The sequence below is a fragment of the Corticium candelabrum genome, chromosome 1 (assembly GCF_963422355.1).
Source record: "Corticium candelabrum chromosome 1, ooCorCand1.1, whole genome shotgun sequence".
NCBI lineage: Eukaryota > Metazoa > Porifera > Homoscleromorpha > Homosclerophorida > Plakinidae > Corticium > Corticium candelabrum.
This window is the reverse complement of record NC_085085.1, coordinates 7427029-7452983: the sequence shown is the minus strand read 5'-3', so window position 1 is coordinate 7452983 and position 25955 is coordinate 7427029. Positions and strand designations below refer to the sequence as shown.

General features: G+C 42.4%; 1 protein-coding gene across 2 annotated transcripts; it reads right to left on the bottom strand.

Annotated features, from left to right (window-relative positions):
* Positions 1-13403: 13403 nt before the first annotated feature.
* Positions 13404-24090, bottom strand: LOC134182153 (serine/threonine-protein kinase 32A-like). 2 transcript variants are annotated; one of them, XM_062649515.1, is made up of 10 exons: positions 23983-24090; positions 23865-23920; positions 23428-23753; positions 23336-23373; positions 23177-23266; positions 22989-23089; positions 19555-19671; positions 19376-19501; positions 19219-19311; positions 13404-13599 (listed from the first exon to the last, which is right to left on the bottom strand). In XM_062649515.1, the coding sequence occupies exons 1-10, from the start codon at positions 24026-24028 to the stop codon at positions 13471-13473; spliced, it is 1122 nt and encodes a 373-aa protein (XP_062505499.1). In that variant the 5' UTR covers positions 24029-24090; the 3' UTR covers positions 13404-13470. The 2 variants fall into 2 exon arrangements, with proteins under 2 accessions (XP_062505499.1, XP_062505508.1); XM_062649524.1 differs by having other exon boundaries at positions 19564-19671.
* Between the last annotated feature and the right edge of the window lie 1865 nt (positions 24091-25955).

Here is a 25955-nt window from a genome sequence, read left to right as displayed (position 1 = left end):
GTCCAGGTTTTTCGCCGAGAATTAGTGTGAAAACAGCATGCAGATTCTTGTGTGACCTATGTTTTCAGCGAGTGGATTCGAGCAAGAAGGACGTGTACATTGACGGTCACGAAAGGCAAGATGTGGTAGAAGAACGTACTAGATAGTTAGACCGTGTGCATGCAATGGAATCTAACCATCTACCTCCTCCCAGTCCGGTCATATGAAGGACCAATCAGCCACTAATTGGTTAGTTACAATCTTTCATGATGAGTCAACTTTTCAGTCTAACGAGGACCAGCGTTACATGTGGTGCCAGCCAGACCAGACTGCAATCAAGCCAAAATCAAGGGGTTCAGGTAGGATGGTAAGTGACTTCATCGACGAATATAGCGGTTATCTAAGACTGAGTCCCTCAGAGGTGGAAGCAGCTAGAGTTATTAATCCAGAAATCACTAATGAAGCTAGGCAGATTATAGAATACGGAGAGAACACGGATGGATACTGGACGGCTGACAAGTTTATGTCTTAAGTAAAACGTGCTGTGGCTATTGCAGAAATCAAATATCCTAGTCAGAGTTATGCTTTGTTGTGGATATTTGATCACAGTTGTAATCATACTGCGAAATCACATAATGCACTAGTTGCTAGTCGCATGAACGTGGAATTAGGAGGAAAACAACCACCTATGAGGGACACCATGTATCAGGGAAAAGAACAGAAACTTGTCACTGGAGAGGGAGTTCTGAAGGGTCTAAGAATGGTCTTAACAGAACGTGGCATTAATGTTAGTAATATGTGTAGAGATCAGATGGTGTCTGTCTTGTCTGAGCACGATGATTTTGCAAATGAAAAATCTTCTGTAGAGTTATATTTTAGAATCTAGAGGTCATTATTGTTTGTTCATCCCTAAGTATCATTGTGAACTTAATCCTATAGAGAGAGTGTGGGGCATGCGAAAAAGTATACTAGGGCATATTGTAATTATTCAATTACTGGCTTACGTAAAACTATGACACCTGCTCTAGAGACTGTTGATGTGGATTTAATCAGAAATTTTTTTTAGAAAAGCTAGGGATTATGTTCGAGCATACAGAGAAGGCAAGAGGACTGGAAAGGAAGTGGAGGATGCTGTGAAGTTGTACAAGAGTCATCGAAGGGTCAAGGAGAATAGATGGCTAGCGTTTCTATTGAACTTAAGTGTTTGGACATGTTGTAATAATGTTTCAGTCGCGTCTTGTAGTATGTAAATTAGATCACGTGACCAATTGTATTCTTATTATCATGCCTATCTTTGAGTGTCATTCACACTGCATCTAGAGAAAAACTAAAAAATGTGCTTCTGTGGATATTTAACCCTGTGTGTCTAATAGCGTTTGGTACACTTCTGAATTCGAATAGCGCATGCATGAAAAAACGATAGGACGCGAAGTGAAACCCTTAGTGGGGCCCCTCTTGCGGTTAAACTCAGAATTAATAAACAATCTCAAAAATCCATTTCTGCAGTTTTGTTGAACATCACGGTGACAATCTTTCATCGAGTTCTCAATCATCTACGGCAATATTTCTATTTTTCGTAGGACAATACAGGAACTTGAGGAGGCGTCTCCACTATTCTCGCCTTGAGAGAACAAAACTCTTCCGTTTATCAAATTAAGCTGCCTTGTTGTAGCTAATAAACTTGTACACCAATGGACCAAATTTGAAATAGGTAGACCAAACCAAATTTAGACTGTGCGTGTTTACGAATGACATGCGCGTTGAGGGGATTTATGCTGTCCCGCACTGTACTGGCGTAGCTCGGCATGGGTAAGAACATAGGCAGGGTGGCGTCGACTTCCAGCTTCAGTTGGTTCCCCTCTTGGGGTACATCGTAGAACGACACAGTGCTGTAGAACTACCTTTACGGGGTTTGTCATTCAGGAAGGAGACTGAACGCCTCTGATAGACATAATCTGAAGAAAGATGTGTTAATTGGGCTTATCTCATAGCGTATATACAGTCCTAACTCATTCATGGTTGTTCACATGCCTTTGTTACGTCACAATGCTTTTAAATGCACACAACAATCACAACTAATAATCTAATCTGCCCGTGCAGTGAACGGACCAGTGAGCTAGTTTCATCTAAATTCAGATCCATGCCCTAGTTAACATGCATGAGTGCCAACCCAGTCAGTCTCTCCTCAACCATTGTTGTATGCAGGTATGTCTTAAGCCACCGTAGAACGCTAATGCTCCTCTCGCATTCACAGCTGGTGACTGGGAAGGTAGAGACAATTCGCAACAACTGGCAGATGTTTAGAAACATAGTCTCATTAGCATGGAAAGAGACTTTGAAAGCGACGAAGGTCGCTCAGCTGAGAAGCTCTTCCACTTACACTTCCATACGTGTAGCTCCTGCTGAAGTGTTGATCGATTGGGGAGGTCGTCCGCATAGAACTTGGCAAGCTGGTGTGCAAGGTCCGCTGTGCTTTGCTCATACTCTGGACTCATTAGGACAGACGAAATGAGCGACAGAGCCATCATCGCCTTCTTCTGAATTTCAGAGAAGCGAGTATTCATATGTGCTATCATTTCATCCAGAAATGGAACTGATAAATCCCTTCTATAGTAATCTTCTGGGGTTAGGGCCGGCACATTACTTCTAAAAGTTTGTCGAGCAAAACGGCTTGGAATTGAAGGTAACAAAGCATTGATCGTCTCCGCCAAAGCAACTGCAGTGGCATACCATTTTTGTGTGGAAAGTATCGATGTCTTCTCTTACTTCACACAGAGCAGTCTTGACGCTATCAACTTCAACATACGCTGAGCAGATGTCTTGGGATCTGCTTTGCAAGGAAACTGTCAAACCCTTCACAAAGCCAAAGCAGGCATGTGCTACTACTAACTCCATTATAAACTCGAACTACGTGATTGAAGTCAGAAGAGTTGCAGCTTTAGTAGATGACTCTGTATTCCAATCTTGACTAGTGCTGACAACTTCCAGTGTAGTGTCTACCAAAGGCAATAGTTTCATAAAAACTTGGAAAGATTCCAATCTGGCAACCCAACGAGTTTTACATGTGTTAACCAGTTTTGCTCTTCAACCTTGATCTACATGTAGCTCTTTTATATGTACCTGAAGCTCTTGCTCTCGTTTTGGTGACAGACTGAAGAAAAGGTCTAAATGATCTAAAGTGCCTTGCATGTTGCAAATCCCCTGCACCTTACAAGCAGCAAAGATACATAGGTTGAGGATGTGAGCCGCACAGTGGACATAAATTGCTTTAGGATGGTGCGCTGAATGCGAGCAGCGGCTCCTTGATACTTTCCCACTATATTCCCCGCTCCGTCATAACCTTGTCCACGTAGATTATTGACACCAAGGGAGTGCTTTCCAGTGCACACAGTATATTCTGGGCAATTGCCTCGCCACTAACGCCAGAAGCACAATGCAAAAACTCCAAGAAATGTTCCTGAACAAGACCTGATTTATCAACAAACAGAATGATGAGTGCAAGCTGTTTCTTGTTGGCTGCATCAGCAGCCTCGTCTGCACATACTGCAAAAACTTGACATCTTTAACTTCGTGAATGATTTTTTCTGTATTCATTGCCCAGTAGCTGCAAATAAATCATTCTGGATAGTTGGAGAATGATATTGGGCATTTCTAGGGGCAGTTGCAAGGTGCTTCCTAAGAATTTGATCACCAGCATCCATACCAAACCGAAGAAGTGCTTGAAAATTCCCAGTATTGCACACATGCTTAGACTCCTCATCTGTTGCAAGCTTGTTCTCACGATGACCTCTTAGAGCAATGTTCTGCCTACCACAGAATATAACTGCTTTGAGAATACTACACAAAATGGCTCTGTTTCTCTGAATGACATCGAAAGCTTGAGTTTGCAACTGCTGCTCAACTGACGAATGTCCATCCTCCATTTGGCCTATGTATGCTGCAGAATCCTCCATTGCTACTCTGTGAGTCGCCTGCATATTGTGTTCTAGAAGTGTTTGTTTCGCACGAGTAAAACATGTCATGGGAGTTGTTACCAACTGTCCAAGGGAAGAGCAGCCTTTCGCAAAGAAAACACAGTTTACACAGAAGCTCCATCAAAAATCCGAGAGTAGGCCAACCAGGGGTAATTTTTAACCATAGATGCTGAATGACCTGATTTTACTGTACTCTTTCTTGCTAGGAAACTTGAATTCGAAGGTTGGCTGGAAGGCGTTAGTGAGAAGCCAGTACTTCCTTTCATCAGTGAGTGAGCAAAGATAATCCGTACTGTACCTTCCTAGGTCAGGGCAATTGTTAGACTGAGAGCAGCAGGCTCTGAATGAATCGGGTTTGACTGTTCACTGCTAGTTGGTCGAGAAAGTATGGAAGATGATGCGGAAAACAAACGGAAACGACTGCCGAGACTTGTTGCGACAAACATTGATATGAGCTCTATTTGATGCATTAAGTGCAGGTCAGCTAGCCCATAATGCATGCTTCACAACCGACCTGCAAATAGCCTAGTAGCGCAAAATACAGGCAACAAACGAGTTACCTGTTGTTTCAGCTTCATCTTCTGTTCCCTTGACAAAACCAAACGATGGTGACAGTAGCAACGACTGTTCTCGCTTCTTCATTGTAATTTATTTTTCTAAAGACCTACAGTTTCGCGAATCAGAGGAGAAACATACACGATGCAGTAGCCACACACACCTTCTTGGATTTCCTGGCAACGTTGAAACATGCCTGGCTACGCCCCTGAATTTTTAGTTTGAGGTAAAACTAATGCCATTCAAAGTCTCTCATTAAAAGCTATTTTTAACGCGTACGTTATTTTTCCATGGGACTGCCCCTTTAAAAATACGTCTTTATTGACTACCAAATTTAGACACTGTTGGAGATGGACTACCCTCTCCGTGCTTAAAACCCTCTAACGGAATAAGTTATTGTATTCTCTGTTTCCAGAACGAATGCACGTGACCAGAGCATTCCAATTGCTAAAAAAGGCAAGAATGTCAATATTCTTGACAAGAAACTTATGCGCAACTCTCGTGCTAATTTGAGTGCACTGCATGAGTCGATGCAAGATTGGCAATCACCATGCGAAAACAATATTTCAGATGCTCCTGTTGGACGACATAATGAATAATCCATTGGATGTTCATGATGTGGCTTCAAATTTTGTCTGTTTTCATGTTTAGCATTATGTCAAAGACATTACGAGAATTTCCTGATGCAGTAGTCATTAAAACAATTGAAACAACAACATTAGCAGAACTGGCAGCCTTGCTGAAAGATTGGCCTAATGACCCTGAGAGTTACCTAGAGCGTTGTGAGAAATTTTTCCTGGCAATAAAATTGACTGTTTACTGGACTATTTAGCAGACCTGCATAAATGTTAACACGACGGCTAGGAGCATATTAAAGATTAAGAGTGTACTGGTGCTCATGACGTACATAGTAACGTGTTTCTTTGCGGGTTAGACAGTGGTGGACTCTGTAGAGTAAATTGCATCTGTTTCTGTTTTGCCGGAAAAAAAGTGCACAACTACTTCTCGCTCAGGTTGGTCGCTTCAAGAGTACTTGGCTCTGTCGGGTGAAATGCTGGAGCTAGAATTAAACAGCCTTAACCTGGTATCAACTGGCACAAAGAATAAAAAGCCGTGAGGGGGGCGTCCCAGTGTCCCAAGAAAAGACAGCAGTCCTTTCGGCCAATGAGCAACGGCAATTTCAGTCAATAGGGGGAGGGGGCAAGGGAGCTCGCGCTGTCGCCCTCGCGAATGCAACTCGCGCAGTGTGTGCAGAGACTACAACAACAGAACGTACAACAGAACGTGCAACTACAGCAAAGGAGCAGGCAAGTTTGCCCACACATGTAGCCACAGTGGCGGGCAACATGCCAAACTTGCTTGTGAGTCAAACAGGCAGTAAACGTGGCGGGGGCGCCACGGTAGCCACAGTAGTTAAGGACAGTAACTTTAGACTTAATGTAGAAGAGTTTCATTTTCTGATGCAATCTCACCCCCATGCACGATGAGTTGACTGGTTGCTAAATTTAGCTTAGGCAAGGGTTCAGAATAGGTTGTAAGGACGACAAGCTTCATTACGCAGCATGTAACCTACAGTCGGCAGTTCAGCATCTGTACGTTGTTTTGGTGACATTGGCAGCAGAGAGTGACAAAGGGCCACACGACCATCCTCCACTGGCTAATTTCGTTCTTCTGGCTTGGGTGTGGTGCCCAAAAAAGATGGCTCTTGGCGACTTATTTGTCATCTACCAGCACCTTTGGGTGAAAGTATGAACATTACCATGAAATACCCACCAGTCGCACAGCCATTGCTATGATTGAGACGTTTCGATCATCCCCATACATGATCAAAATTGACTTCAAGAACTGTTTCATCATTGCTGTGTCCATCCAGAGGATTGGCATCTGTTGGGCAGGGCAGCTATTACTACCACACGAGGTTGCCGTTTCGTTTGAGGTTGTCCCCGTGGTTGTTAGCCAAATGGCAGACGCAGTAGAGTAGGTTCTTCGTGTCAAGTTCAGTATCTGACACGTCATTCATTACCTGGATGATTTTCTGATATTAGTGGCCACAAGAGAGAAGGGCCAAGAAATGTTAGACACCACACTAGCAATGCCTCAGCGTCTGGGCATAAAGTGGGCACCTGAGAAGGTGGAAGGACAGGCAAAAAGTTTGACTTTCTTAGGCATAGAGAGTGACTCACACAATAAGCTGTTTCGTCATCCGCAGGCAAAACAAGAGGATCTCAAAGTGGAACCTGCAGCAGTGGTACTCATGTAAAAAGTGCACAAAACATCAGCTATTTTCGCTGATCAGCAAGCTCTCCTTTGCAGGGAAGGTCCTACCGAAGGGCAAATATTTATTAGAAGACTAATCGATTTAGCAACAACTGCGAGAAGACTTAGTTATTGGGTAAACTTGTCACATGACACTTGCGCAGACATTGAGTGGTGGCAACGAGTACTTCCGTCTTGGCCAGGGAAGTCATACTTCCTTACTACTTTGTGGCTGCTGTCGCCGAAGATGCAGCTGTTTACTGACACGGCAAGGTCACACGGCTTTGGGGGCTTCTGGAACGGACCGTGGCTGTAGTGTTGGCTGGAGCAACACCAGAAAAAGTCGTTTTCAATCGCGTGGGAAGAGCTATAAGCGATTGTTATCGCAGCAGCTACCTGGGGGTCTAAATGGACTGGAAAATGCTTGCTTTTCCACCGTGACAACCATGCAGTAGTTGATATTTGACAAAAAAGGACCACCAAAGACAAACACCCCATGCAGCTTGTACTTTCGCTGTACTTTATAGCAGCTAAAGGAAACTTTACTGTCTCAGTCTCCCATATTCACGGTGTAAATAATACATTGGCTGATGCATTGTCTCGTGGACATGTGGAGAAGTTCAAGGCCAAAGCTCCGCTGGCAGATCTGAAACCAACACCGCTACCGACCAATTGGGAATCACTCTGGACCACGATGTTTCGCAGTTTCAACGGGCAGCAGTAGCCCCAATAAAAAAGCATACCCATTGGTCAATAATTTGATCTGTGGAGATTTTTAGACTTATCCATTGTGTTCTTGAGGGTTTCAGCAGCTTGTGCACCTTTACTCCTGTAGCAACTTCATATAACTCGAACATCACCACGCTTCATCCTTTTCTCAAAAAAATGCATAACTAGTTTACGAAACTCGTCCATGTTTCCAGGGATAGCCTTGACAGCCACCGAAGCACAAAGGTGAGCAACATGACAGGTGCAATGTACAGTAAACAAAGAAGGTTGTTGTTCTACCATATGAGTCATAACAAAATTCTTAGCTTCTTGTATTTTTGCATAATCGCTTCCAAATGCAACTAACGTGACCAGTCAAGCCTGTCTTTTGATAGAAAATTACTGATACTTTCAAATATGTTTTCGTAGTAGCAAGACACAATCGATACTACACCAATGGACAACGTTTGAACTTTGCCACTGCTTTCGTCAAATAACCAACCTGAAACACTGACTTGCTCTTTCACACTAATGTCTGCTGATTCATCTATGATGATTGACCACCAGCCAGTCTTCAATTTGTTGACCAGTTCAGCATGCATATCATCTACAATAGTATTTACTGCAACTGCCATTTTAGTGCAATTCGCCCTCACTGTAGAAGCCATTTTTGAATCGGGGCAAACTTTACATAACAAACTAGTCAGTGGTCTGCCACTGATATTGGCAAGTGATGCTCAGTTATAAAGTAGGCCAAACAAAGCTCACCGTTTATAGCAGCCGTGGATCTTGCACTGGGAATCTGAGGCTCAAAAGGTTGTCTCAAGGTCGAAAGCTGTTGAAGACTTTTCCAATTCTGAACATGAGCAGAAGTGGTACTGTGACATTTCAGATCATACACACCACCTTTTCTAAATTCTAAGTCTTTGTTGCAAAATCAATAGGTTTTTTCCCCGGAACTCACTTTGACTGAGCAAACCATGATCAAAGTTCTGGCATTTCTTCCCATTGCTTCAAATATCTCGTCTGTTCTCGTTTCTGACAATTTCTTGGTGGAGATAACTAAGCAAACCATATACGATAGAGCATAGTGGTCGAATGCAACTGCGTTAAACCACAAGGTCTTAGCGATTTACTACAGTACTAAGCAGAATTTTGTAACGTTAGTACAGCTATTAGCCTATAGGAACATCTCCACTCGGATTGTACGATCTGCTTCAGCAAATGAGGTACAGAACTTACGACATCTTGCGAAGTATTCCATTTGCTTCATTTATTGGTACAGACACAGTTTTCTTGGTTCTCTGCCCAAACTTTATTATATTGGCACAAAACCAAGAAATCGGTACGTGTGGCAACCCTGGTCTGGTATTAGGAACACTAACACGCTAATCAGCATCCTAGTAAGATGATTTCATACAACTAACAAGATAACCTACTGCAAATGACACGTTCAAACCTAGAAATCAGTTACGTTACAAAAATTACTCAGACACTAGGTTGTTGTAACTAACCAGATGTCTTCGAGATCGCATTCATTGTCAGAGTTCAAGTCACAGCAGAAATAAAGTAGCACTAAAGTGCTAAACCCTCAACTGCATAACCCTCAATTGCCTAACCCTCGATTGCTAGCTTTAGCATACGGCACGTGCAACTGCTGCACTATGTAGCCGTCCATCTTTGCCTGTATGTGGTGGACTAACGTGCGGGGATTACACCTCGAAATCACATGAATAGAAACAATGTACCAGAACTATACTTTCGTATTTTTTGGCGCCTGTCCGACGCTATTCAAGAATTGTTTAGCTGTCATTAGCAATCGCTCTGTTTCCTGTAGGGGGAGACACCACCTGCTAGATCCGTCATGTATATGCAAACCAGCACAGGAGTGCACTATATCTATCAAAGAAGAAATGGGCTATGACAAGCACAACACAAGTCAACATATCCATGAAACTAACTTTGGGTTAAGTCCCCTGAACAATAAAGCACCTGTGTTTGCAGAGCTGCAAACTCTCCCGCATTGAGCGAGACACTCCCGCATTTGGAACCCTTCTCCCACCTACCCGCACTTGGCATCAAATCTCCGCATTCTGACCATTGGTGGATGTGCCTTGCCTGTTCTGTGTAACGGTATCTGCATGTACAGTACATAGTAGTAAATACCTGATACATTAATGTATATCTAGACGTTTATGTGTGCCAGCCCATCTCTTTATCCGGTCCTTTCTATATTTGGTCAACCGGGTATACAAGGAGTGTTGGTCTTGGGAACCGCTTTAGATAAACTATTATACCATACTTTGGACTAATTTAGTCTGGCATAGCCCCTCCCTTTTTCTATTTTCTAACCACGGATGTGATGTTGTCACTCTAAAGAAGCCGTCTTACATGGTACTCTACTCTCTGAACAGAAGCTATAAGTAATATCAAATACGTGATATTATTTAACGCTTATTATGACATAAAATTTATGACATAAAATTTATTGTAGGTAATACCGGCATGCGGCAAAAGGTGCAGGAATACGGTACATCCATCTATTGACCTGCCCACATCAGTCTAATGGTTGGGTGGTGTGGTCGACGCGACCCAATACATTAATTCACCAAAGTCTACATCTCAGGTTAACTAACTACTTTTAACCAAAGGCTACACCTCGGGTTAACTAACCGTCAACTTTGGAACTATTTAAGCTTAAATTACCTCAATTAAGAAGTGAATTATCTTAAAGTCACATCTCTGTTAGAATAAAGATTATACATGATATTTTGCACAGATTTGTAACATTCTACACAGACTTGTAACTGTGTTGATTATTACATGCAAAAAAAGTTGATTGTCCAATCACAGCTAAACATCTGTGTTGACTGTCAGTGTCCCTGTTTGCAAACCAGCAGGTATGGCCACTATAACCCACACATGGATGAAGACATGCACATAACCATGCACACACATGAACGAACACACACACACACACACACACACACACACACACACACACACACACACACTCACGAACACTAAACTAAAACTAAACATTAGGTAGGAACTGCCAGATACTAGTCACGCCCCCAGGTAACAGCTGGGCTACTCAGGAGAACTCTGGGCCTGTGTTAGCAATCTCATGGCACCAGCCAGGTATCCACAGGAACACCAGCTTGTGAAGCCAGCTGAGGTGTGAGCACCCGAAGTCTCACCTGGACCCCAGTGGCTAATGTCATGTCACAGTCAATGGCCGCTTAGTTCCCCAGTCAAAGACCAGGTACTCATTTATACTCCTGAGTCAAGCAAGCCAATTGTGTGTAAGTTTCTTGCCCAAGAAAAATATGCCACAGCCCGCCATTACTGTGACTTGAACTTGTAACTCTGCAAGGTCCCGGATGTACGCACTCTATCGGATGACTCTCTAACCAAACGAGCTATGACACGAACACACACACACGAACACACACACACACACACACACACACACACACACACACACACACACACACACGTGCACTCCCTCTCCAGAAATTATGACAAATGGGAGCAAGTAGCTACTTAAAACGTTTATCAACAGAGTGATAATGAGGGAGAAGGTGGAGACTTGTAAATTATGAGTCTCTAATTACATACCTATAGTATAGTAATTGGATTTGTTGCCTAGTAATAGTAATGAGACAGGTTCTTTCAGCATGCTTTTAGCATTGCTAATTACAAGTACAATGAATTCTCCAAACTTCGCTTATCTGAACTTTCACATAATTGAACAGGATGCACAAATGAAGGTAACTTACACTCATGAGCAGTGCATTACTTCGTCACGAAAGACAGGGTTCTGGCTAGAAGCATTTTTATCGTCAAATTGACAGTTGGGAAGGTGTTTTGATGGTTGAACACCATCCAACGGCCATGTTTTGTATCCTCAGTGTTGACAGGAAAAACACGTAATGCATGACTTACCGCTATGATCAAGAATGCTGTAGGCTTTACCTGATTATTGTGAAATTAGAGATTGTTTGAGACTAAGGTAATCTAAATCGTACACTAGAATGCTTATAAGCTCTCGATTAGAAATGCAGTGCAATGTGTATATTTCTTCAGTAACTGTGCTTTACACCATGGTGATGTAATATGCAACCAGTCACGAGCGTATATTGAGATGGTGTATATGATGTATTGCACAGCAAGTGTGCAATAAGTTACTTATGGTTAACATATACATGTCATGTGACCATGATATTGCCTCAGGCAACAGCCCTGCTCATAGGGCTGGTAAAGCCATATAGCACACCTTGCTCCTTGTGCTGGTTAAAGCCATATAGCATGCTAATTACATGATAACTTTTACTTAAAACTTCAAAAATTCCACAAATGCCAAAAGGGCATGACCAAAAACATGTGGCCTATGATGGTTGGGATGCAACCCTAGCTAGAACCCTGGAAGACGCCAATTCAACAAAGGAAATGCAATCATTTTATCCTGACCTTTGAAGAGAAAGTACGTGCAACTGAGATTTTAGAGACAACCATGATGGCTAGTTGCTCAAGCATTCAACATAGGAAAAAGTACTATGAATGATATCACCAAAAACAAGAAACACTTTACACCTCAAAAAAGGTTATCATGGAAAGGGGATGGCAGTGACCACCTAAAAGTGTTACTCTTGGGCGAAGACACTCAGTTGGATTCTGCAGATTACTTGTTATTGGTATCAGATTTGTGGTTATTATTACTTGGATTTAGTGGTTGATTGGTAAGCTAGACGCATTTCATAAACACTTTGTATGGCTCACACTATAGAGGAATGAGTACAAATCCAAGGCTTCACATAACTAAAAACATTTCATGTATTCGAACATCCCCTTCACTCCCGTCAACTGTACTACGTGAACTTCAGCAAAGTAGCCGAATGTTTGACCCACTGTCTCCAAAAAGAGAGACAGACAAAAAACATATGCACACTTGGTTGTTGTGCCAAGCAAAATGCAGTAGTGCCTGGATAGCCAAAGATTGACAACATTAGAGAGTCTGTCCGACAGACTGTACCGTAATGCAGTAAATCTTTTGAAATCACACTCTTAATTACAGTAGACCCTCGCATATCGGACACTCGCACAACTGACCCCTCGCATATCCGATCATTTTGTGAAGCGGATATGACATCACAGGTCCATTTGCGCAAGTGCAGTGACAACGTGCAGTGATGGCGACAAAAGATACAGAATCTTCTAGGATTAGTTCAATGACTGTAGTTTGCATATAGTACCACGTATTACATCTTCTGTGCAAACATTTTACCACTACAGAACTAGCATATTGTACATGTTTCAGAGTAATGGGACTCTAAAAAGCAGACTGGAACTCTGAGGTACAATTGAAACTCCGACGCTTCACTTATCTGTTCTTTTCACTTATCTGACCTCTATTGCTCTGTCACTTCCCCAAATGGAGTAGGGCATGCGAGGGTCTACTGTACAATATCAGATAGCAACCAATGACTCTAGTTTCTTGCCACTTATCACCAAATTGCTACAATATTTGGTGCCATGACAACAGTTGGACACCTTACTAAAACATTTGCTTTACTTGGGCATCATCACTATCCAACAACAATTGCTGTTCTTATTAGAAATTGGATTCATTATTAACAGCTGGCTGGCATTGCTAGATATAGGGTTACATAAGGCAAGAGAGATTAGGGGTAGTATTACGTCTTATAACACTCCACAGGCAAAGGAGCACCCGTGCGCGGGCGCACACACACACACACACACACACACACACACACACAACCACACACACACACACACACACACACACACACACACACACACACACACACACACACACACACACACACATACACACACACACACACACACACACACACACACACACACACACACACACACACACACAAGTAAGTATATGCAAAGCATGCATGCAGATACATGCATACATGCAACAAGCATGCAAGTGCACATGCACTCACCAACAATGCCATCACCATCAACACCCATGTATTAGCATAAACAAGTACATTACCTTGGGTTGGTGGGAAGCACTTCTCCGAAAAACTCTACAGTCTGGATTCGGTGCAGGCTCTAATTTGGTAACAGACGAACTTCTTGATGGCATCTGCAAACAACCAACAACTACCATATAATCTGAGCGACTATAATCTGAGCAACTACAATCTGAGCTTTCCATTCAGGTGGCAGGAAGCACAATACACAAATAAGCCATAACAAGATACCCATTTACCACAACCAAGAATCCGTACCATGGTGTTCCTAGAAGGCTCCTGACAACAAATTAGTTACAAATCACAAACTTGACAATATTTCCACAATATAGGCACCCCATGCTGGTTTGGACAAAATAAAATTGATGAAGTGACCTGCCTCACACCAAGTAAGTGTTGCCTCTAACCGGCTTGTTTTTTTTAACTTAATTAAAAGAACTCACATGCAAAACCAACTTGTTCAGAACAACAGTTTTACCACTATAATACCTGACCTTCAGTCGAGCATTGCTTAAAATAAAAGCTACGAAGTAATACTCATTGGGAGTAGCTTTTGTAGTATATTAAAAGTTGCGCATGCGTTGTTATTCAGTCATTCGACTAATCTAGTGTGGTCTGTTGCCGGTAGTGTACTCACTGCCGCTCTTGGAATATTCGCTCCTGACTCTTGGGTACGTTGCGTTCTTTTGATAATATATTCTGGTTACGTTTACACGTCTCCACTCTGCTACGCGTGTATGAAACAATATGGCGACGAGGATGCCGCTTTCCTTGGAAATGTTTGACGGAGTAAAGGAGAATTGGGACTCTTGGAGTAGCCGTTTTATGCATTGGTTGTCTCTTAGTCCGTATGGTACAGGTGAGAACGCTGACGTAAAGTGTCGTGCTGCTCTCTGCACTTCCATTAGCTCAGCAACGTTCAAGCTATTATGCAGCCTTTGCGCTCCCGAAAAGCTGGAAGATTGCACATTTGTGGACCTAAAGCAGAAGTTGGATGAACGGTTTGTAGTAAAGAAACTGGTTCTAGTGGAGAGGTACAACATACCTCAACAGTTGCTTCATTTAATGCCTGATAGTACATGGGCCCATCCCAAAAGACGCTATTTTTGAAGTTGCATTGTACTCCTCGCCCAGCAAGTTTCTAACTGTACCACCTTTAATTAAAGTACTTCATAGTAAGCTTTAATACGACTTGTTTGCCTTTTCAAATCGGGGCCATTAGGAAGAAATACCATAATTAAGGGCATGTCTCACACACTTGTTTCCCAGCTCTACAAACGCATTAGCGCATCAGAACACCTACGTAAAAACAGCATAAGGTTCAGAGATGCATTAGAGCAACTCCAACCTGCAAATTATAAAGCAATACCTCCTCACGATTAGCAACCAAACTGCGCAGACTGCCGCAAACTAGTGTGACACTTAAGCCTAATTCACAATTCACCTTGCCACTGACACTTTGTGTGCTTCCATATCTGCTGAGAAAACCATCGAAGCGATTCTGCATGGGTGTGTTGACTACATCCAAGATGAATTACATCAACAAGTGTCATATTTAGCAACAAAGATGACGTAGACTGGATGTGACGCTGATCTCAACCACTAACACCCACTTTATAAAACTTAAACGGTACTATGACCTCGTAAGTTCACGCACCTTAGTACTAGAGCGTCAGTACAGAATGAAGAATTGTAATTTCTTTATTTTTTATTTCTTATTCTTAATCATTGATTTTGACTTTGATTTATTTATTTTTTTGTATATATAAAGGCCTAAGTATACCATGCATCTTAGTCTCGCGTAGCCAGACCCCTTTCTGTCTTGTCATACTTCTGGGCAAAATTTTTCATAATCACACATTACGTTGCATTTCTAGAGGCTAGCAATGTGCAATCAATAGCTGTAAAAGGATTTTATCACCGGCAATGCTAGCAAGCGTACACCAACAATAAGATATTGCAGAAACTTGACGTAGAGAGTCGGGTACAGGTGATGATGAAAAGGTACCGATAGCACTAGAATTAGATGAATCGGAAACTTTGCAAAACCAGAACCTGATTTTACGCGTGAGACTAGGGGAAGTGTGAGCTCTACGAATTTGAAGCTGTGTCTTTTCTGTTAACAAAGACTAAGAAATACATTGCAAACGGCAGGATCTGCCGAAATATTACCACTGTTGCTGCATGTGAGGCTATCTACAATGCAGCACAAATTAGAAATGACAAGCGCATCATGTTACAAATGCAACCTGGACATGGTCTACCAGACGGTATCACAAAAGAGATAAATGTACCATCACTGCTGCTACAAAAACTACACTCATGCCACAACACTGCCACATGCTCGACTCTCAAATAGTGCTCAAAGATGAAAGATGCGGCAGTGCGCACAACTTGGCTTTCTGAAACTTGCGACTGAAGTGCAATCAACCTTTCTTGATAAATCTGAAGAAGGCGTCGTTGTCAGAATGCCTGATTTGTGCAACCAATTTGCGGCTCTACTACAAGACGAAGGAATTACGATTGCAGAATACAGGACAAGCAACCTTAAGTGACGCTTGCAGAAACACTTTGAAGACAAGTCACAGATCCAGTAATGGTCAGGTCACTACTGCTAGTGTACCACAAGAAGTTCTTCTGGAAAATGTAGCTGTGTCACTACACACAGAATCGAGGCCAGATCTCACGAAAACACCAAAGATGCCGAAGACACCAACACAACAGAAAAAATTCTTGTTCAATTCGGATAACAAGGCAGAGTGTTGTGGTTTTGGTTGCGAAGTGGTGTTGTCAAGACTACGTTACCAATGCTTTATCTCCTGGCAATAAGTGCGTGTTTTTGAAAGATAGAGAAAACTGCTTTCGACTTCTCTGTGGCACAGATGATAAGCTCCAAAAGAACATGGTTCCAGAGTCGAAATGCTGTCACGAAGAGGCTGACACCCGGTTGATTCTGCATGCCTAATACGCCAGCAACGCATGTCATACACGTCTATAGTAATAAAATCACCAGACAAAGATGTAGCAGTAATAGCTATAGCTCACTTCTATAGTCTTCCTGCGAGTCTCCTGTTTCTAACTGGAAAAAACATCGACATTGATACATATTTTTGAGTGAGCTTGGTAGATCACTGATGGGCAAACAGTCTTGCTTAGCATTTAATACCGGGATATCATGCTTTTACGGGATGCGATACAACAAGTGCATTCGTTGGCAAAGGAAGGCGAAGCCCCTGCAGCTCTCACGCGCAAATGAGTCTTTCTGCACTTCTATGCAACTGACTGGAGAAACGTTAGCATGTGAACTAGACAATTGCTAACGGCATGCCAACGGTACGTTTGTGCTCTATATGTATGGCTACAATGGCGACAGCATCAATGACGCTTGGTATGCTCTATTTTGTGGAAAATCTGTTGAATCAAGTCAACTTCCCCCAATGCAAGACGCTCTTCAGTTGCACATCCGCCGAGTAAATTATCAAGCAGCAACATGGCGACATGCACTTGAAGCTCAACCGAATATTCAAGATCATGGCTGGATTGCTAATGCAGAAAACGAGCTCAGCGTCCGATGGACTAAGAACCACCGGCTCCACTCAACATAATGAAACTAGCGTCTTGTAGTTGCAAAACTGGATGCAACTCAGGTCGTTGTTCTTGCCGTAGAACCAAGCTGCCGTGCACAGATGTTTGTCAGTGCGATCACTGTGAAAACACAGATTCACAGGTCGTCCGAGCTGAACAAGATGTGCTGGATGATGATGACACCGACCAGGACTAAAACAGTTTGAAGCAATCTTGTATTGTACCGTCTAATAAAGTTGGCTCTGCATGTGCCGTACACTCACACATTTAATTAACTAAGTTTCTCTCTAGCTAGGTAACTATGTGTCATTACTAGACGCACGAGTACTAGCAAGTAACGTACATATCATAGTTAATTAACTTGTTTTAAACGTAGTAAGAAGCAGTACAACTGCCATTGTCGAGTATGATTAGAAAATATATTAATTAAGTTGCAAACATTGCATCTAGAGTGCGAGCAGCCAATGCACCCAGCAACACACCATTCCTACATCCGGGATACTCCGATCATTCATCTCTTGTTCTTGGGTTTTATTGTGTTTCTTGACACTCGTGGGTGCTTAGCGACGTTTTTAGGTTAAAGGTAGTTGTGTAATGGATGTCATCTGTGTGCGAGAGGTACGTCTAAGCTAGCGAGAAACCTCATCTAGAGCCGTCTGCCAAAATTTGCGATGAAGGAAACAGGGGAACCTGGTTGGCAATGATTTCTCTAGATCGGCCCCGTTTTCAAGTGGCAAACAAGTGCCAATCTACTTGAGAACGTAAACTCGTAGATGTAATGGTACTTGAAATTTGCCGTGCGTGAGGTGCAACGTAACTTCCTATATTTCCTGTTTCACACACACACACACACACACACACACACACACACACACACACACACACACACACACACACACACACACACACGCAGGTCAACGGTAAAAATGGCAAATTTCAATGGCCACATTTTCAAGGTCACGTCCTCTAACCTCACCAGCTAGGTCCTGTGCACTACTCAGGAAAGTTACAAGCCTGCACTAGCAATCTCCTGGAGCCGGTGCACCGGACCAGGTACTTGCTGGAGCAACGGCTTGTGATGCCAACTAAGGTGTGGGCACCCAAAATCCCACCTGTAGCTCAGCGGCTAATGGTCAAGTCACAGTCAATGGCCGCCACCATCCCCAGTCAAAACCCAGGTACAGTAGAACCTCCCTAATCCGAACTTCGCTAATCCAAATCCTCGCTAATCCAAATCCTCGCTAATCCGAAAAACCTTCAGCACCCTGCCTCGCTTACCCAGATCCTAATAGGCAGCTAGATCGAAGTTGCTGCCACATCAAAGCAGTTATCTAGTTTTCAGCAAATGCGCGTATCTGACTATTTAAGTTCTGACTGTCCCAATATTTAGAAGTATGTAGCTGTTGCAACAGTGTCCTTTACCACAAAAGTGATCTAAAGAGACATGTAAATGCCCTAGTGGTCTGGGTGTCAAAGGGAAAATACCGTATCCGGTTATTTCTACGATCATGATATTTCTGCAAATTCTGCAAAGAAATCATGGAGCGCACACATAAAATTCGCAGATATTTAGGCCTATCCTCGAAGTCCTAGGAAGTCCCTGTTCCAACACATGTACACGTGTACCAGTAACTGTCCTGCTGGTTGGAATGCAAAAATTTAATTAGCAGCAATTAAAACTTTGTCTCGATTCTCAAAATTGCAGTAATTTAAGACCGCAGAAATAACTGGTTATACGGTATAGACCTCCAAGGCTACACGTTTTGTAATCCGAACAACTTCACTAATCTGACCAGGGCTTGGTGCGGGACTGCTTGGATTAGCAAGGTTCTACTGTACTTATTTATACTCCTGAGCTCATCCCGGACTTGAACTTGCAAGCTTGAGGTCCCAAATGTTTCTGCGGACTTTTCAAATGCAATTCTCTAATGATTGAGCTATAAACACCATACACTCACACTCACACTCACACACACACACACACACACACACACACACACACACACACACACACACACACAATTGCCTCTACACACACTGTTTTAGACTGAACTGCATTACAACATACTTGTGTGTTTGTGTGTTGCTTCCTAACCACCTCTTCAATTTGCAAGCATTCAGTACTTTAAGCACAACCTATAACTTACCTTCTTTAGTCTCTGTTTCTTCTTGTGCAAAGGTTTACTCTCTACCAACAATTCTTCAAACTCCAAGTAAGGATCACAATGCACTTCATTCCTCTAAGCAAAAGCCCCATGGCATAATCAATAGTGTTGCATTGATGTGCAAAAAAGTAACTCTTACACAAGGTACAAAGCTCGGTTGTACTTTCAATTGCTCAACTTGATTCCAGTCCAAAGACTTAAAGAAAGAGTGAGAATGAATATCCTTCACATGCTCCCTTCTGAGAGTAGGATCCGACTCTAATAGCTGTGCATATGAAACGTTATACAACGTCTTATGTTGGAGCAAAAATATGCAACCTTTAGTACAAGGTCTTTGGCATCAAGATCAAATTCAGTTGGAAACTTTATGGGAGAAGTAGTTATTGTAGCTGCCATTTCTGTATCATCCATTGTTGAAAGAAGGCAAAATGGTCTCTAAACACAAAAATGAGATTAGTGAATACACTGACATTACAAGAAATACTTAATGGAGAAATCTCAATACAGCTAAGAAAATAAACTTTAAAAAGATTGGTTCACAATATAGAAACAACATCCCATCAGTCATTTTGCACCTTGTGGTTGAGTGTTCGCAATATACATAAACAAACTAGTAGCATCCAATGTTGGCACTCTTTCTTATGTATGCTACAAATTCCCATGTGTATGCTGCTTATAGTCTACAGAACACCCCACTCCTTTATCTTCCAAAAGTTCCCGCACATATGGCACTGCCACCCGAACAGGATGTAGTGTTTCTCCAAGTCCCACACCATCATGAACACAATCATGTGCGTTAAATGGCTGCTTCAGCAAGATTTGACGACGAGAACCAATTCAGTGGCCGGGATGATGGCCACGTGTACACCGCTAACTAGAAGACTCCGTAGAGTGTCTCAGACATAACTCAGGCGTCCACAATAATAAACCAGCACTAAAGATATCAGATTGAAGTAAATCGTGATGCTACTGTCTAGAAACTCAATACTATATATGCCCGCCCACTATAATTAGCATGTAAAGCCAAATGCAGATATTGCTGAGTACGGTAGGCATTACCAGAAGACGAGGATTCTAAAAGACTAGTGGGAAACTAAAAGATTTACATATTAACAGCAACAGAGAGCCCTAACCAGTCTTTTGACCCTTGGACAAATGCAGGAGGCCCAGTTAGGCTCCCACACAGAAATATGTTGACAAGCCTCAATAAATTATTTGGCAAGTATCTGGAATCACCACCAAGCGCTTCAAAATGCCATGATGGCATGCTATAACGCCTACAGACTTAAGGGTAACTGACATGAAAAAGTCAAAAATTGTTTTATTGCATTTTTTGTTAGTTCTTAATGTTCTTATGTGCAAAAAATTAAAAGTGCAATTTTTGAAGCAACATTCGTGAAGATATTAAGGCGCAACGTTGCTTCAGGACGTATAGTAGGCGTACACCCGTTGTGACGTCATAAGAGGAATGGAAGTGGCTACAGCGCATGCTGGCAATAAAATATCCTACGAGAAAGTAAACGTCTGGTTGTCTGCTGGCTGCAGTAACGTGCTCAGAAAGAAATGGGCAACATGAGTGAAACAAGCGAGAAATCAGTGGAATGGGCCAACCACATGTACAGACCCGTCTAGTGTGTATTCTCAGCCGGAATGTTTCGAAACGAAGGATTATATTAGTAGGAGGCTTTCAGCTTTACCCAAAGTAAAAGGAGACTGAAGCCTGAGGCAGGTGATTTGTACTAGACAAAGCCATTGCAACGTGACAAGGTGAGAAAGTCAACAAATATAGAAGAAGAGAAAGGCTGGAAAAAAGAATAAGAAATGAAGGGCAAGTCCTGTAAATTCTAATGATCAATAGAGTTGCTTGTGACTACTTTCTACCTGTTGCTAGAGCGTGGAATTAACTTTGAACCAAAGAGATGAGCTTCTCTTGATGTTGATGTGGATTACAACGACAATGCTAAAGAATCTGATCAGTGTCCTGGTGTTAGTCCTGGACTCCAATACGTAGCATTCAAAGCATCAGTGCAAAGTTTTTTCATTCCTTGCTGTTGGTTGCAATGGCAATTATTGTTGTTGTTATCGTTGTTGTTGTTGTTGGTAGTGGTGTGTTTCTGGTTGTTTAGAATTACTGTCTATGTACTTACAACGCCTTGGTCAAATACCAGGTACTTCACACAGTAACTTTGTTAAATATTAATTAGAAATGCTAATTAGAAATGCTAGCACACATGCAATAGAATATATATAGAAAATACTATAAAACAAAATGTTGCTTTTACAGATTGTTGTTGGCTGCTTTGTATAAAATGAAAATTCCATGATGTCACAATTCAAATGTCAGAAGGCACTATGAGACAAGCCATATACAGGTGAGCAAGTAACTGCAAGTGACTTCCAACATTTTGCTGCCTGGATGATTCTGAGCAGAAAATTCGCTGGTAAGACACTCGGAACGGGATTTTTCAAAATGGGACACTCGGTTGCATTTTAATTTGTCCTAAACCAGTGATAAACTAACAATCAATAATCCAATCTGCCCCGGCAAAGAACGGGATCTCATTTTCTTCTCAAGTGAAACAGGTTACGTTAATGAGTTTCAAACTGACAAAAGGGATCTTAACCAACAATCAATAATGCAATCAACCTGGGGAAAACCGGATCTGTAACGGCATTTATTCTACTTTGAGATAATCGATCTCAGAACGGGATATTATTTATTGAATGGGATCTAGAACTCTGAACAAAATTCTTCATAAGAACTCTGTTCGTCTACTACTAATTCTTCAGAACGAAGTAAAAGTGCATGTGAAACGAGACATACTTAATGATAAATTGTCAGAACGGGATACACATGCAACAACATAATTTGCATACAACATTAATTAATTAAATTAGTTTACTTTATGAGAATTCTGTCTGTGGCTGTTAATTCTGTGAATGAGATATACTTCATGAATGCATACAACATGAATTTATTTACTAACAACTAATAATCTAATCTGCCTGTGCGGAGAACAGGATGATGAGCTAGTCGAATATAAATACGGTTGAACGTAGGTATGGTCGGTCACCACCAGACTCCTGTACCCTTAGCCCAGATATCTGGGCCTCGGCTAATTAGGTGCCGCTACCCTACTAGTAACAATGTGGCTAGCGATCCAGCAGTCACGTGTCAATGGTGCATGCGCAATGACAACGCTTCTGACGTTCCCTTTGCACACGCACATACAGTCCAGCAGTCACAAATCAAAAAACATTTCTCTAGAGTTCGGGATGTCCAAGTCTTGTGATGCATCAGCTGCTAACATCGTGTCATCACCCATGCAAGTCTGCTTGTCATCTGACATTACTCACATGTTCTAATACTCACGCCAACCTATCGGTGTGACTCCTGTATCCCCAACCTGTTTTTACACTTATATATTATGCCAATTGGTATTAAATAGAGGCTCTAGGGCGACAGGAACGACACGACTGATGGGACGAGAGCACTCAGCCGGCGGTATACTGTTCACCACCCTTGCTGGCATTGCCAATAGGAGCTAAGGCGAATTCGTAGGGGTGGTAGTGTCCGTTTCTATCCTGTCTATGGTCAGTGGAATGAGCGGTCGGCAGCCAGTGTTACAAACAGAAAGTGCAGAACCTCTAGCCTGGCAATCCCGGCAGCCTACTTGTAAATGTGTACCAATCACAAATTTTGTCCCTGCAATAAAGTATTGAACAACAACTAGTCTCAACCTCCAGTGTACCTTTCCTCTTAGCAGCTCAAACAGGCACACACCTAGACTCCACCAATCGACAGCATAGCAATATCCCTTACTGTGTTCATCCTGTCCAACCATCTCCGGAGCTACCCACAAAGGAAACATGTAAGTTTCCGTGAAAAAAAGGAAACCAACAGCTACAGCTAGCTACTAAACAACAGTAGTGATCTCACCCATGTAAGGACGAGTTCCGGCAATAGATTTAGGAAGACGTTTCGACTGTACGACGAAAGCAACGCTGAAGTCAGTGAGATGGCAGTGACCTAAACGAAAGAAAGCCAAAGAACGTCCAAACATCCGCATAGATAAACAATCTTTGTGACTCTGATCACCTCCGTCGTCCAACAGCATATTGCTGGGCTTCACGTCACTACAAGCAAAACCGTGTCGGCAATCAGACAAGCACACGAGGAACGCCTCTCACCGATGCATAATGTTCCTGTCCTTCAAGTAATGCAGGGCCAACACCATCTCCGCCATGTAAAGTCTCACACTCTCTAAAGAAAATCTTTTCTGCTGGCCCAAATGAAATCTGAGATCTCCGCCCAGAAGCAGATCCATCACGAGAAATAAATCTTCTTCGTCTTGGAAAGAAAACCACAACCGGACAAGAAACGGGTGATCAAGTGTAGTGAGAATCTTCAACTCGCGTAGCACATCATTCCCAGCTTTCTTTGCAATTATGTTGGTTTTGCTCATGTACTTCATTGCGTACATTTCTTTAGTGTCCTTTTTCTTCACTATGCAAACCTTTCGGAATAGAAGAAACCATGTAAATAATTGGCTGCAGATACTACTGACATCGACAAGTGTAGTTGCTAAAAACTTGAATTCGCAGTACTTTAGTAAGTGGCAACTTACTTTCCCAAACGATCCTCCTCCGATAGCACGAAGAACTTGAAAATGGTCGAAATTGACTGCAGAAAAGACATGTCGAGTCTGATGAAAACCAGTCAATTTATGCTAACACACGTCTGACCTTCGCCGCTCGAATCCTCACTACACTTGCTCTTCTTCGCACCCATCTCAATCACCGATGTGAAGAGGATGCCGGTGGCCTGTCATTTACAATGGTATAAATGCGCATGCGTAACACTAAGCCGGGGGGCCGATGTGTTTACAAAACTTATGGGTCGTGATTGGCGCGTAGGTAATTTAACCTGTCCCCAGCAAAGTGTAGGGTGTCAGTTCGAAGTGTGGGTAAATCATCGCGATGGCCTGCTTCAATCGTTTTCTTAGCCTCTTCTTGCTGCTGGCGACAACAGACGCTCAACGAGTAATCCGAGGGTCTTGGACATACTTGTCTGCAGCTTGGTTGAGTGACCTTGATTTACTTTTATCGGATGGTTGTCGTGTTCAGTTTCTTCCCAGAAAGACAACATGTGGGAGCATAACTCCATCTTTGTTTAAGTGCAGAGACATCTCGTCTGTAGTCTATCAGCACATGGGTTGCGTGTCGTCGCAGGACATCGCGCACTTTCTTGTTACTAGCGCTGAATTGCATCGCAAGATACGAACTGTCAGCTTCAGAGTGATGTCTCGATCTAGACGTCTGGTGACAGCTGTTGGAGATGTAAGCACTACAAGAGGAGGCCGGTCGAAACCCTTTGGTATACGTATTCGAATACCTGTAGGAAAAGAGAAGAATTGTGTCTTCTCTTTGCAACCTCCGTTGCCTTGGGTCATTCCTCGTTATGGAGATGTGGATGGCCTAAAGGCGGGCATGCGGTATAAATGTGCAGTCAGTCAACAAGTGGGCCTTATCTATAGACACAGAGGAAGTAAGTCGATTGAAGATTTTATCCCAGTCACTGTGTGGACTTTGGATCAAGGTACAGGGAAGTTCAGTGGAGTAGACTATGATAATGTCCGAATCGAGATTATTGATTCTTTGTATAACAACACAATACCTCATTTGTCTTCTTCAGCTTCTCTGAAGTTAGTTGTTGAGCAGCTGAGCACAACTCCTGTTCTTTCTACAGCGCTGGCAGCTGATGATGAGGATGACATTAATAGAGGGTTGATTATTAGATTTTCATCAGGATTTGATCCAAGGCTGACTGGTGTGGTATTCTCATTGGACAACCCATTTCCTGTGTACGGAGACCAACTGAATGTAACTCAAGGGGATGTCAATGCTGGAAAAGTGGCTTACAGGCCACCTGTGATTGATAGGCCAAAGACAGTGCAATTTCTGTTTGAGGTAATTGATGTCTCTGGGGGCAGAGTGTCCAGCAAGCTATCAATTGAAGTAAGGAAGAGAGATGAAGATGCACCATTTGTCATTGTAAATGAGGGGTTGGTGGTTGAGAGAGGGAAAAGAGGCATAATAAACTTAGACATTCTGAATATTGTCAGCCCTGATCCTGCAGCTGTAACCTTGCATGTCACCCATCCACCTCTTGCTGGCAGTCTGAAAGTTTTATACAATGGAGTGCAAGGAGATGCATCAGTCATCTTGTTGGAAGATCTTGAAAATGATCGAATAATTTATGAAAGTGACAGATCAGCTACTGTTGAATCAGATAGACTTATAATGGAAATATCAGATGGAGAACATACTTTCAACTGTTACTTTGTTATATTTCTGTATAATACTCGACCACATGTCTCTGTGTTATCAAAACTTACTGTTCATCGAAATCAAGCTGCCATGATCTCTCATCATCTATTCGGTGCTGACTGTCCTGGATGTGATGTTGCATTGACATTGCTGGATAGTGAGTTAGTGAAAGGAAATTTGTTGATGAGAGGTAAGCGGAACAGTGTCTACATTAACACCACTGAGTTTAGGAGCAGTTTACATCAGACTGTACTTGAAAGCAGATTTTCTCTGTCTGATATTTTTGCAGGCAGAGTGTGGTATGTTCCTCCACTAAACAAAGCAGTTCAGAGCGACTCACTTTACTTTAATGTATCTACAGTCGTTTTCTATCAGGTTTTATCACTAGA

Coding starts and splice junctions, on each gene's coding strand:
- LOC134182153 (XM_062649515.1), bottom strand. CDS start 24,028: ATGGGTGCGAAGAAGAGCAAGTGTAGTGAGGATTCGAGCGGCGAAG. Junction 23,374..23,427: donor GACAGGAACATTATGCATCG/GTGAGAGGCGTT, acceptor TTTTGCTTGTAG/TGACGTGAAGCCCAGCAATA. Junction 19,312..19,375: donor AACCGAGCTTTGTACCTTGT/GTAAGAGTTACT, acceptor GCTTTTGCTTAG/AGGAATGAAGTGCATTGTGA.